The 14,025-nt window shown below is 44.9% G+C and overlaps 1 protein-coding gene across 1 annotated transcript; it reads right to left on the bottom strand.

Annotated features, from left to right (window-relative positions):
- Nucleotides 1-3,684: 3,684 nt before the first annotated feature.
- On the bottom strand, nucleotides 3,685-8,291 carry FZD4 (frizzled class receptor 4). Its single transcript, XM_030452433.1, has 2 exons — nucleotides 8,071-8,291; nucleotides 3,685-6,894 (listed from the first exon to the last, which is right to left on the bottom strand). Exons 1-2 carry the CDS (start codon nucleotides 8,200-8,202, stop codon nucleotides 5,566-5,568), a joined length of 1,461 nt encoding a protein of 486 aa, XP_030308293.1. The 5' UTR covers nucleotides 8,203-8,291; the 3' UTR covers nucleotides 3,685-5,565.
- Nucleotides 8,292-14,025: the final 5,734 nt, after the last annotated feature.

Genomic DNA, 14,025 nt, shown 5'->3' with positions numbered 1-14,025 from the left:
TGTTTGAATTCCATGAATATTTGGCAGTCTGGTTGAACCACCTGAGGTTGAGACAGGCTGGAAACTCATGGCATGTATTAAGAGCCAGTCAGCACAAGCATGCCAAAAATGCCACTGTGACATCAAGTGACAGAACATCGGTAACTTAGCTCCTATAGGGCTGTGCAATGGGTCTCTCATCTGTAGGTGAGCAGTTCAAAGCTGGACTTGGTTACCCCAGGCAAAGCATCAAAGTTGGGGAGCTACCAACAACCTTACTGAAGGCTTTGCTATTTTAGCCAAAACTGGGGAAGCTGTGAGTGGTCAGATAGTCACCACTTGTCTCTTGCCCATTCCTGTACCTCTGCAGACTGCTCTGGTACTGTGGGATGATGGTGCAAGAGGGCCTGGGGAGCAGCCCGGTGTGACGGTGATTTCAGGAGCCAAGACAATGTGAGCCAGAGCCCTGTTCCTCAGGCAGTTCATGCTGTCTCGCTGTTGCCAGTACAGCTCTTGGTGGGGTTCTTGCACAAACCAGATCACTGGCATGATCCAAGTTAAAAATAAAACACCAGAATGAAAAAAAGCGAAACCACTGATGGTTATTTTTAATCCAGATCTTTTTTGCTGATCTGCTTTGCAGCTCAGTGCCACAAACAATTGTACTGGCAGAATGAAGGAGCTAAAATGGGGCACAGTTATGGGAACTGAGTGGCTGAGGACAGAAAAGGAGTAGTGGAAACTCCACTACTGAAGCCAGGGTCTCATTATGGCAAATATTTGCATTATGAGGGTTTAGGATGCTTCGGATTTCTGGCAGCAGAACTCTGATATCCTTTGCTACAAACTCATTAACATATGCTCTCTGCAATGACAGCTTTCTCAAAACAAGACAAATCAAGCAACTAAAAAAAAGCCAAAACACACCCACAAAAAAGCAAGCCTAAAGAGCAAAACAATTACAAAAAGTCCTAATGAAGGAGCTTTCTTTTTTTTTTTTTTTTTTTTGGTGAGTCTTCTGATTTGTTGACCCAGTGGCTCGGGGAGACTGTTGCCTGTTTGGAGCCTGTCACCTCTCAGGTGATGCTCTGAGACACCTGGTACAGGGGCAGATAGACATCAAAGAGGCCTGGAACAGACAACACCATCTTGAACAGTATGCTTGAAAAATCTCTGTTGGTGTGAACAGCCCCAACCACAAGAGGGAGACCTCCCTTCCCCACTACCACCCTGTCTTTTATGTCTGTGACATTTAACTGTAGCTATATTAACTACTAATTACAAAATTAAAGAGATCTCATTAATAATCACCCTGAGAACATCACAGTGATGAGCTGCCAAAGGCATGAGCAAATCACTCTAATTACCAGGTTTAGATGCTGCTCTTCAAAACTTGATTAGCTACAGATACGCAGATGATAATTCCTACTGTCTTCCTCAGAGTGCATCCTCACTATTATCCACTCTGGTCTGATTTAAGTTCTTAATAGAACAACATTATGCTAATCGAGTAATCCTGCACACAGAATGCTTCAAGATGGAGATGAGGGAGTGGGTTTCAATGATGATTAAATACCAGAGAGTACTATTGGTGTCAGAGAGACTGGTGAGAGACATACACAGAGAGGAGGAACTTTTTGCTGCAGCTTTACCTCCTAACTGTGAACAGAAATTACAAAAAGGAATGAAAAATAAGCAGAGCATTAATAACCTTTTTCTTTCTTTTTTTCTTTTTTTTTTCTTTTTCTTTTCTTTATTATTATTACAATAACATGTAAACACTGAATTGAATCTGTTCTGTAAAGGGCTGAAATTACCCCTAGGACTGAACTAATTTAAAGTGTGTTGCTCAAGAGTAGAGTTTGCTCTTCCAAAAGCCAAAATTAGTTCTCAGACACTCAGCAGGCAGGTTGTTGCTGCCCACTTCCAACACACACCCCAGATCTGAATCCTCAGTGCATTTTTTAATGTATGTATTCCCTAATACATGAAATGAAAAGGAGCCTTCTAGGAGACTGCTCTCCCCAGGAGCCACATCACAGCAGTGCTGCAGCAGAGGGTGGTTGTGCTTTCATCTTGTACTTACTCCTCTTTGCTTTTGAGAACATGCTCAGATAAGCCCAAAGCTCCAGCTGCATCCCCACCCCATGACCTGTGTGCCATCTTTGAGAGGGTTTCAGCCCAGCTCCCATGCAAGCCCCCAAGCATGCACCTACTTTCACCATTGCCCAATGATGTTTTGTTCCCCACTATTTCTGTCTCTTAGATCCACACTGTGCTGGTTACCCCATTGGGAGCATCCTCTCACCACAGCATCAACATTTCTGTCCTCCTTTTATCAGGGGAAAAAAAACACTTCCAGTGATGAAGCCAGTTTAAGAAACAAACTCACCAAAGACTTGAGGGGTGCTAGGAATACCTTAATTATCCACAGAGGTTAAAATTTTATTTTGATACAAAATTAAATAGCAAAGTTGGTTTTTTACAGTGATAAATTAGAAATTTACAGTACATACATTGAAGTAGATATATTTTCTGTACACCCCAAAATAATCAGTGTCTGTTTCCTTAAAATTCAGAAAAAAAGGAGCTAACTTGTATGTTTAAGGAAAGACCTAAGCTTGTACCTCTCTGGCAGACACTTCCAAAACCTGCAGTGAGAAGAGCACACGCTGGGGGGGAGAAGGGAGCAGGGGCTGTGCAAGGAAGGGAACTGCTGCAGTTTCTCATCATATAAGCACAGCAACTGCACTTCCGAGACAGGATTAGTCACACATTTTTTGGCTTTAAATTCATAACAGCATTGAAATGAGAGAACATACGAGTTGCAGATACCCACACTTGGTAATGGCCAGGTTTTAGGTCATCTGCTGTGACTTCCCACACATACAGCCCCAAAGTGGATCAAGGTAAATGCACATGAATACATTTATGGACTAGTTTCATCACTACAACAGCTAATCTGACTTTGGGTTGGTACAGGTATCCCTGAATGCTTGAGAAAGATGTTCCTTCAGGAAGAGCAGCTGATGCCTCTCCCCAGCCTATCTCCACCCCCTACTCTTTAAGTTCCTCACAGTCTTTAATGGAATATGCCCCCAGGTCCCTCACGGGGCTACACAGTGCTACCCTCATCCACTTCATCTCAAATCACCAGGGCCATCCATCTGTCACAGTCCATGGGGTCACAGGCAAGGATCATAGATGCAGGGATGTGATAATAAGGTATTACTTAAAATTCACTCTCATGTACATACCATGGCTAAAAACACCATTTATTGAATCAGTCAGGTCAAACATGGGTCAGCTTGGCCAGAATAATATCTAGAGTGAAGGGCACTTGAGTGAATGTGACACCTTGGCACAGCCTGATGCTAGGTTACATGACAAGGCTCATTGCCAGTCAACATAGGGTTGATGACTTTACATCCTCTCCAGGACAGGAGCAAGATCCCATGACAGAGATGCTCAGCCATCTGAGGATATCCTACTTGCAGGACTCCTTGTCCACAGAGGAATAACCAGATCCAAACACCACACTAATAGCAAGAGATTTACAGAGAGGAGGAAAAGGTTGGGCTGGGCCAAGATAATACATGAGTGTCTTGAGCAGAATGTGTCAAGTTGCCACTTGTTCTGCTGGAGAGGAAGCCCAACCACAAAGATTGCAATTAGGGTTTGTTTGGGGTTGGGTTTTGTTGCTGATTTTTTTTTTTTAATGCACTCTAGCACATGCTTCAACATTGACATTGAAACAATACATGTTCCTGGGACAGATTAGTGCTCACAGCCAGAGCTGGAATGAACTGTGGTTTAGGAAGCAGATGGGGCACCTGTGTGAAGAGCAAGGACTGAAGTAATGTCTGTTCTCAGAGGCTGTGCCAGTTGGGGCACGGGGGAGATGCTGGCCAGGATTCAGATAAGCCAATGAAGCAAAACTTTAGGGCACACCTAAGGTCCTCCAAATGGCTAGAGCAACAGAACCATGTTCTCTTAAGGGTTTCTGGGCTACTTCTGTTTGCATCACCTTTCTAATTACCAGCCAAACAAGCCCCCAAAACAAGGTCCAAGCTCATCATGAGCCCAAGCCAGTAGATATAAATAAAATAATAAGAAAACTCAACAGTTGCTATGAAACATTATTATTCAACAAGAAGTCAGTTCTCTTCTCTTGGGAACTCTTCACAAAAACTGGAATTGTTTCTTGTGATTCCTGAGGACTGAATGTCTGCTCACATTCTGCATATAAATATATATTTAAAAAAAAAAATCTCCATAGCTGTCAGTGAGCAATTGGAGCATTAATGTGAGGGTGTACTGCGATGTCATGGGCTAAGAATGTTCTTTTAATTGTAACTGACACACATAATTGTACAACTGATCTGTGTGAACTTGAGGTTGCCAAGGAACTTAACATTTTGCTTCTCCCCAGACTGGCGTCTGCAGAGATAACATCACACTGAATTAAATATATTAAGACTTAATTGCTTCATGCAACGGGTCTCCAGAGAGAGCCAGATTAAGTTTACTTGGAGAAAACTGGCATTGTTGGAAGAGACCCTCAACTAATTTTTTGCTTTCCAGGAGGAAGGAACAGTAGAATGTAAGACTTTATTTAAAGCTATTAAAGCAGCAGAATAAAGTAGTCCACTGGAGCACCTGAAGGGACAGGAACAGAGGCAGACAGATAACAATAACCAATGCAGACAACCATACATGGTTTCCTAGCTCCCACTGACTCTTCTAATTTTAATAACATCCTTGAATAAAGCTTTTACAAAATTAGAAATACTCATAGAACCCCAGAATAATTCAGGTGGAAAGGAACCTTGGGAGGTCCAAATCACTGCAAGGCAGAGCCAACTCTCAATTCAAACCAGGTTACAGATGGTAAAAAGAATGAGTCAAAATTATTGAGACCATCAGATGACTTAAAAAATCATCCTGACTAATACTTCACTCAATCCTACTCATCATGGTTAACTCTCAGACCTGAAAAGTCCACTTGGTATTTGTTGGAGGTCCCAATCATTGGCTGAGTTGTGCAGCATGTAGGAGCAAAAGAATTCCCCAGGGCATACAGACATCCCCCTGGGGAAGCACCTTCTTCACAGGGCTGAACTCAGAAAGAAGACTCTGAGATCCCGGGTGCTCCACCTTCTGATAAACTGAACCTAAATCAGCCCAGAATTTGGCCCCAGACCACCTTTCCTCCATCAGCTATAAGACAATGAAAAGAAAACAACATCCCACAGCTATGGACTACAGTCCCTCAGCTTCTGAAGACTTCAGTATATTGCAGCCTGCTTTAAAAAAAACAAAACCAAAAAAGATAACGTGTTTGGATATTTCACAGTTTTTGAAGCCTCTCTGGGCTTTCCTATTTTGGGCAGCATGGTTTATGGCTATTGTATCTGCAGCATGATCTTTCTGCTGTGTATTTGTTAAGGCTTTTTTTTCCCCATCCCCTAGAGACAGGTTGTGTAACCATCTCACTACTCTACTTCCAACATTTACATGGCAATGCTTACACATGACCAGTCCTTCCCAGGAGAGCAGTGAGACCATCAGGGTGTTGTCTTTCTCTCATACCACGGTCTCGTTCCCTTTTCCAGGTTTCACCCAACCATCTGCTCTCTTCTCCCGTTTCACTTTCCCTGAGTTCACCAGTCTGTTTGAGCACTTCTGCCACGTGTGCAGAGTTTTGGCTGACCAGATCCACATACCTGATGTAATACCCACCAGGAGGGACATGAAGATTTTGAGCATCTCCACTGCCATATTGGAATCATCTGCTGAATAGCGGAATACGGCCCAGTTGGAGATCTCGTAGAAATAGCAGGCAATGACACATGTTGCTGGGACGGTGTACAGCACTGAAAAGACACCAATTTTGACCATCAGCCTTTCCAGTTTGTCAGTTTTAGTTCCATCTTTCTGAAGATTAGACCTGATTTTAAACAAAGCCACAAGTCCCGCTGCAATGAATAAAGTCCCAATGACCAAGTAAGTAAAAAGCGGAGCGACGACAAAGCCCGTCAGCGCATCGAGGTTCTGGTTCCCAACGTAGCACAGACCTGTGAGCTCATCTGCATCTACCAGTCTCATAATTAAAATCACAATGGTCTTCACTGCAGGAATAGCCCAGGCTGCAATGTGGAAATAAGAGCTGTGCATTTCTATAGCTTCATGGCCCCATTTGAGTCCTGCAGCCAGAAACCACGTCAGTGTGAGAATAACCCACCAGATGGAGCTAGCCATCCCAAAAAAATACATCAGCAAGAAAATTATAGCACATCCTGTGTTCTTAAGACCTTCTTGGATAAGAACAGGTTCTGCTGCCTCTTCAAAATCACAGGATATCCTTTCCCGGCCCACAGTTAGCCTCACAATATAAGCAATGCTATAAATATTGTAGCACATGCTCAGAAATATGATTGGGCGCTCCGGGTAGGAAAATCTCGATGAATCAATCAGGAAGGTCAGGACTGTGAAGGCAGTTGAGATGAAGCAAAGACTGGCCCACACTGCCATCCAGATATCTGTGAACTCCTTTGCTGACCTGCTGTAGAGACCAGCATCATAGCCACACTTCAGGACACAGTTCAAGCTTCTCTTCACCCAGATGTACTGATCCGAGTTAGATCCCATGCTGTGGCACTCTTCTCCCGGCTGCAAGGAGGTCTTGCTATGAAGGGGAACTTCTTCATCTCCTGGACCCTCCATGCACATGTGGTTGTGATCATTCTGGGGTGGGAATTTGCTGCAGTTTAGGCTGTCTGGCCAGGCAAATCCAAATTCTTTTAGAACGGGTTCACATCTCCTTTTGACTGAGAGGCACATGCCACCACAGGGACCTATGGGGATGTTAATCTTCTCCGTGCACATCGGGACATAGACCGAACAAAGGAAGAACTGGAGGAGAGAAACAGAAATAACAAATGTGTTAGGAGAAAGGTAATCAGGTCGAAATAAGAAGTTTTCTATTTTGACTTTTTAGCAGCAATATTTGGTTCTCTGCCTTAAAAAACAGGAAGCAGCATAAAACAAATAAACTAAGAACAATAAAAACAAAGAAAGAAAAAAAAAATTAAAGACGTTGCCTTCTTTCAGTTCAAATGTGGTCCAAAGCCAAAGCCTGAACATTTTACTCCCTAGATTAGCTCCATGTAAATTTAGCCCATCAGTTCAATAAAGCAAGCGGGATTTAGCCAGATCTAAACCTCAAGGGTGTAATTTAGGAAAGCAAAAAAACAAATTGAAGAGGTTTAAACAAATACATATATTTGTTCTAGGCACTGCCTGGCTATTACAGCTAACAAACAATCAGAAGAAAAGACATTTACTGAACTGCTTTGGTTCACGATCCTTCTAAAAGAATTTAAGTTTCTTTCACCAGAACGTCACGTACATATTTACAACAGCAACAAAACATCGCCGTTTTCTCGGCTTTGGAATAATCGCAATTCTGAGTCGCGACAATGTAAACGGGCTTGCGTGCTAAAAATTCGGGAGCTCTGCCCCAAGAAACAAGCTGGGTTTTGTTTGAAGAAATCCATGCCCGTGGGGAGGACACGGGTCTTGCCATTCGCCTGGGAAAGAAACTCCTGCGGTGAAGCTCTGGGAGGAGGTCCCGACCAGCCGGCAGTCCCCACAGCCAGCCAAGCCATCCTGCCTTCTCTTTTAACAGGGGCTCAGCACCCCGGGTACAACAGAACGGGAGGGCAATACCAGGCAAAGCTCCGGCAGCCCCAGCTCTCCTGGGGAAGGGACGGCGCTGCCACCCCCGGGCCACCCCCTGGGACAGACACCCCCTGGGTCACCCCTGGGACAGACACCTCCTGGGTCACCCCCTGGTCTGCGCTGCCCTACCCCTGCCCCGGCACCCCCCGCACCTCCACCCCATCCACCGCGCTCTGCCCAGCCAGCCAGGAACCGCGCTGCAAGGCGGCGGGACTTGACGATTTATTTATTTTGTTTGGACTGAGCCGAAGGGATCGGGACTGGGGTGGCACTGTCCGGGCAATGCACAGCTCCCCCCCACCCCGCACCCCACGGACAAAGGGGGGACCCCCGGAGTCCTGAACCCACCTGAAGCTGACTGGAGCAGCCATACTGGATGAGGGGGGTGAAGGTGGTGAGCTGCAGCTCCGCGTCCGCCTGCAGCTCGTGTCCCACCAGGTTGGGCATCTTGGTGACATTGTAGCCCAGGTTCTGGCACATGGCGATGCGGATGGCGTCGCAGCGCCGCTCCTCCTCCTCGCCGAACCCCCGAACCCCGCCGAGCAGCCCCGCCAGGAGCACGGCCAGCAGCCCCCCGAGGCCGGCCGACCCCCGGCTGCCCCCCGCCATGGCCCGAGCAGCCGCTGCCCACCTGCCCCGGCCCCGGCTCCGGCCCCGGCCCCGGCCGCGCCGTGCCTCACGGGCCGGCTCCAACGGGGAGGGGCTGGGGGCGGCTCCCGCTATTAAGCAGCCTCGCCGAGAAACTGCCCAGGGGAGGGACAGCACCTCCCCGCCCCCTCCCAGCGCCCCCGCCCCCGCCACGGGGTTGCTCGGCCCGCCGCAGTAGCCCTCGCCACCGCCCGGGGGGAGTGTGGGGGAGTGGGATTGTTTCTGCTCCTCTCACCCCACTGTCAAAGACACACACGGACACCCCCTCCCACTCCCTGGAGAATCCTGGCCTCCACCCGGAGAAGCACCTTTCCTCTTCCCTGCATCACGCCGCCGGTCTCAAGATCCATCTCCCTCCTGCCCGGCTAAGGAACTTAGAGTCTCTCACCAACACCCTAGGGTGTCTCTAACCTATCCGTGCCCCCTTTCCCCACAACACTTACCCCTTCTTCCCTTTTGCATTCCTGGCCGCCGCTGGGAGAAAACCCCACCATCCCAATATCCCCTTCATACCTCCCCAGCATAGGAGGAGGTCCCGACCAGCATGGTGCTGATCCCAGGGACTCCACATGATCTAAATACATCTCCCCAGGGACAGGAAGGGCTGAGACCCACATACACGTGTTGGGGCCCCTCGTGGCTCAGCCTTGACTTCACTTATGGCCTGTCTGTCTTCAGTCAGGAGTGCTCAGCTTCTTCACGGCTGGCAAAATATGGTTTCCTAAACTGCCAGATTTTCTTCCAGATGAGTGAAATTGCACTGCTGGCTTCTGGGCTACATCTGGGATTTAACGTTGTTTGTTTTTTCATTGGGGCCAAGAAACCTGGAGGGCGCTGCTAGTTACCTTCTGGCATTTGTATAAATCGCTTTAAAATAAACACGTGTGGATGAAGCATTCGTGGGTTCAGAGGCAAAAGGTCTGGATGATTAAGCAGACCTTTGAGGTGTCAGTGGGGGGGAAGGATTAAGAGCAGAGAAATGAGGCTCATGCTTAAATTCTGTTGGTATTATTTACACCTGTAATAAAATCTAATTGAGCTGGTTGTGCCTTTAGCAAAAATGTGTCATTTATTAATGAATTGTTTGTAAAGCACTTTGAAAATGTTTGTTAAGCCCTGGCTAAGTGACCTCTCACTGTGTGTGTGTATGACATGTGGGGACATCCATCCTGAGCAGCTTTACCTCTGTATGCAGCTCCAGGCCTTTGCTTCTTCCTGAGGTCTCCCAGATACATCACTGGACTGATAGGACCAATACTAAGACTAAGGCTAACAGGCCAATGTAGCACTTAACAGAAGCTGCTTTCCAGGCATGAGATGGTAAATCACAGCAAAGACCATGGTATGAAGTGTCCTGTCTCAGCCACTGCAGGTTTCCCCGCTGCAGCTCTGTGGTCATCAGGGTTTTTTTCACCTCCAAGATATGGGAAATGTACCTGTGAGCTGTTCTGTGACACTGCAGGGATGGATGGGCTTTAAGTGTGCTTTCCTCTAGCAAGAGGCAAAGTTTTTAATTGTGGAGTCATAAGCATAGATATTTACATAGCCCTCATCATTTCCTTTAATACTTTACAGCCAGCTCCAACAGCAGTGCATCTAACCTCACAAAATCCTTGTGAGGCAGACAAGTAATATTATCTTAACTTCTTAAACACAGAGCCAGACAGTGCTACAGTCCCAAGGTCAGGCAAGGAGCCTGTGATGGAGTGAGCAGCTCAACCTGTACCTTGCAAGTCCCCTATTTACTCACAAGTGTTGCCGTCCATAACCTGCAGTGCTTGACTGCTAATCTGGGTGGATGATAATGCTGTGGACACACACGGGGTGTGCTACATGTGTCTGCTGAGCTGTTCCCAGCCCTGCTGAGCTTGCCACCTGCCTCAAACAATCACAGGGAATGGGTGATGGGCACCTTCCATACAGTCACACACCTGAAAGCAGGAGGCAGGGCGGTTTTTTGGTCTTTGTTAATCCGAATTGTGTAGGAAAGAAGACTAAAGGGAGGATCATGGTGACCGTAAAACCCTGAATCTTTGTCTTGGCACGTAAAAAACCTTTTCATTTGCAGTCTCCTGCTGCAGTTAGGCACTGAAGCAGAGTTTGCTGCAACCAGAGCAGGACCTTTGCCTAATTCCCAGGAAAAAAATTACCTACTGCATATTCAGCAGTTATGCAGCCAAACTTTCTGCCTGTGGACTCAGTAAAGGGGCAGAGGGGCACTTTAAAGTCAGTGGACACAAGGATTCTTTAAGAAGAAGAACTCTTGGCCCCTTAAAAAAAAAACAAAAAAAAAACCAACAAACCCTTCCCTTCTGCTATTGCCCTTTCTTTGAGAACACAAAATAAATATTAGAAAGTGCTACACTGCTGTGTTTGCTTTGGAAAGTCTTTTCGATAATGGGAATTAGTTTTCAAAACAAGACTGCTGGGAGAGGTGGTGGCAAATCATGAGAGGTCAGAGTTGGAAAAAATGGTAATTACCCTGCTTTGAACCTTGTGCATATATTAACAGTGATAAAATGTCAAAATGATAAGCATGTACATAAGTTACCCTAAGCAGATCAAAGTAAGAAACCTCCAGGACAGAGGTTTTCTAGAATCTTCGATCACTGGGCAGTGTGAGATACTGGCCTTCCTTGATTATTGACTCATTTACAGCATATTTTTAAAATAAAACTAATATTGATTTTGAGGTTGCCTTTGTTAAAGGATCAGCAGTCACCCTGATAATTACTGTTTATTGTGGCTGCCAATAATTATAGTTGATTTCTAGTCTGAATTATCTTCAGTTTCCAGCCACTGACTTTTGTTCTATCTTTACCAGCCAGGTTCAGAAGTCATTACTGAGATTATCCCTGTAGGTAATGTCAGGCTGTGATTAAGTCACCCTTTGACCTTTTTGTAGTAAGCAAAATAGATTGGACTTCCTGAGTTTCTTACTGTAAGGAATCTTTTCCAGTTCTTCAATCAAGCAAGATCTGACCGTGTTTGAAAAGCCCTTTCAGCCCAAACCATCCCTTATGGTCTTAATGGATATGTCTGAATTAGTAGCCCAAGTACCCCTGGTGCCTTTAGAGTCATCTAGGATTGGCAGGCACTTGCAAAAGACAACTGACATAATAGAAATCCATTTTTTTACAAAATCCTACTACTAATTTATTATCTTATTATTACTATTACCATTACCCCCTTAAATTTGTATGCATGTTTTCACATATTTATTAAAGCTCTGAGCATATTTTACATTACAAAAAGAAATATTCTGTCTTATCTGCCAGAATCTTCCATCATCTTGAAGGTGATCTCAGGAGGTCCATAAGTCTTCTCTGAATGTTTTCAATTCATCAATATTTGCCTGAGCTGTAGTACTAGAACAAGGCTCAGCTTTCCTGTAGGAGTGGCACTAATGTCAGATGTGCAGATAAAATCACCTCTTGATTCTTACACAAGATCACCTTGCTTTAACCTCCAAGGACACTACCTATCCCCCAGCTCACACTGAGAGCCAGCACTGTCTCCTTGCGGCAGACCTATGAAACCTCATTCACCCAGCTGATTTTTTTTTTTTTTAAAAAGGTGGTTACCACAATGGGATATGATTATAGTAAACAGATGCAGATGTCAACTTTAGGTCAGACTAATTTTATTCTAAACATTTCTTTACCTCTCAAGTGATGGTAGAGTGAACCTAGGATGCCTGGCCCAGAGGTGAAAGCTTAACCGAGAGGTGTCCAGTGCTGGATGAGAGCAGTCCCTGCCTTCCTGCTAGTCTCTGGGACTTGGTGACAAAGGAGACAGATACTGCCATCCCAGAGGGGTCTTTTAAATCATAGAATCATAAAATGGGTTGGGTTGGAAGGTAACTTGAAGATCATCTAGTTCTAATCCCCTTGCCCTGGGCAGGAATGGCTTCCCAAACCAGGTTGCTCAAAGCCCTATTCAGCCTGGCCCTGAAGGGGCCTGGGAGGGGGCATCCACAGCTCCTCTGGGAAACGTGTGCCAGTGTCTCACCATGCTCACAGGGAAGAATTTCTTCCTAGTATCTAATGGAAGTCTACCCTCTCTCAGTTTAGAAGTGTTCTCTCTCATCTTATCATTACATACCCTTGGATTTTAAAAAATGTGTAACTTCTAGACCTCTTGTAGGATGCTTCCTTATAATACCATTGAAGTAATAAGACTACATTACATAGTTATCTCTATAATACCATGCAACTCACCTCTTATATGCATTCCAATATCCAACTAAAATATCTGTTGGACACTGCTGTAACCTTCTTTGTTTACTGACAATTTTACAACCTCCATTGAGTAACATAACATTACCATTAGGGACTTCCTCTTGGTCTCAGTTTATATAAAACTTGTTTTCAATTGCCTGTCCATTAATTTTTTACTTTTCCATATTTTGTCACATTCTTGTAATTCTTTTTTTGTTTTATATTCATTCAAATTAATGTTTCCTTCCTACTGTTTTTACTGATGCTTTTCTTAAACTTTGGTAACTTTATAATGTTTCACCAGTGCATTGCAGCACCTTGCAGGACCTGATCCAGAAAGGTGGTATTTAGCTCCTGATGCTCTCAGGATACTTTATTTAGATTTCTGCCTTTGGGGTCTCCATGTGAGCCAGCTCCCTCTGCAGCCAAGGGTGACCCAGACAGAACTAGCAATGGAGTCAAGAGGACAGGTCTCCTGACATGGTGTAAAGCTCTGTTTTCATGCAGACATGACTGTCACTTACTTCAGTGAAGTTGGGTGCAGCTAAGCATCAGCACATAGATCCCATATCTGTATCTACATGTGTAATTCTTTCCATGCCAACATGGGTCAATAATTGCTCCATGACCCCTGAAAGTGAATATTTTGGTCTGCACAGAGACCTCAGGATTTGGCTTTATAGCACAGTAAACAGGAAATCTCAGTGCTATTTAATGTGCTTCATTTTGAGAAATCCTTTGCATTTACATAGAATCAAAACATTTGACAGTGCAAGAGGATTTTTCAGATGATGTGTGGTCAGGACCTTCAGTGGGGCACCGAGAGCAAAGCTGGCCATAACTTTCTTAAGATTAAAGGTACCCATGTAAAGGTTACCTTTTCTGTGTGTTAGTATTTTGTCACACAGCTATTTCTCTTTCTTTGCTTAAGAATAACTTTAATGTTTGGGGTATTTTTTAATCAGCTTTCCCTAAGTGCCTTTCCTCAAGCAATTCTGAGACTGATATTTATCTCCAGCCAGAGTAGCAGAGCGGACAAGAAGCTGTGAGGCAAAGCCACTGGCAGGATCTGGTGAGACAAAAACATCTGCACAATGATTTTTTTTGAGTGTGTAGCTCCAATTATAAAGTGTTGAACTAAAATACAGCTCCTCCCTTGCCTATTTTTACCAGACACCTCAGTAAAGCTCTCCTGCATGGTTTCAGCATGCCCGGTTTCAAGAAAATCTGTTTCTCTTGAGAAAGTTAGCAGAAAATCAGCTCCATAGTGGAGGAAAAAAAATCAGCCTGAATTTTGGAGTCAATGCTGGTGACTTTTGATTTCAACTGCTACTCATCTTTGCTTCTGTAATACTCAGTATTGCATTTGGCTTGAAATCTCCCACATTTGACCTTAGCCCAGGGGATTTTTTTTTTTTTTCTGGAAAATGACAAA

Source organism: Calypte anna, chromosome 1 (assembly GCF_003957555.1).
Source record: "Calypte anna isolate BGI_N300 chromosome 1, bCalAnn1_v1.p, whole genome shotgun sequence".
NCBI lineage: Eukaryota > Metazoa > Chordata > Aves > Apodiformes > Trochilidae > Calypte > Calypte anna.
This window is presented reverse-complemented; position numbering and strand designations above follow the sequence as displayed.

What these genes read in the sequence shown, in the direction of transcription:
- FZD4 (XM_030452433.1), bottom strand. Translation starts at nt 8,202, where the DNA reads ATGTGCCAGAACCTGGGCTACAATGTCACCAAGATGCCCAACCTGGTG. An exon ending in GCTGCTCCAGTCAGCTTCAG is followed by an intron (nt 6,895 to 8,070) that starts GTGGGTTCAGGA and finishes TCTCTCCTCCAG; the next exon opens with TTCTTCCTTTGTTCGGTCTA.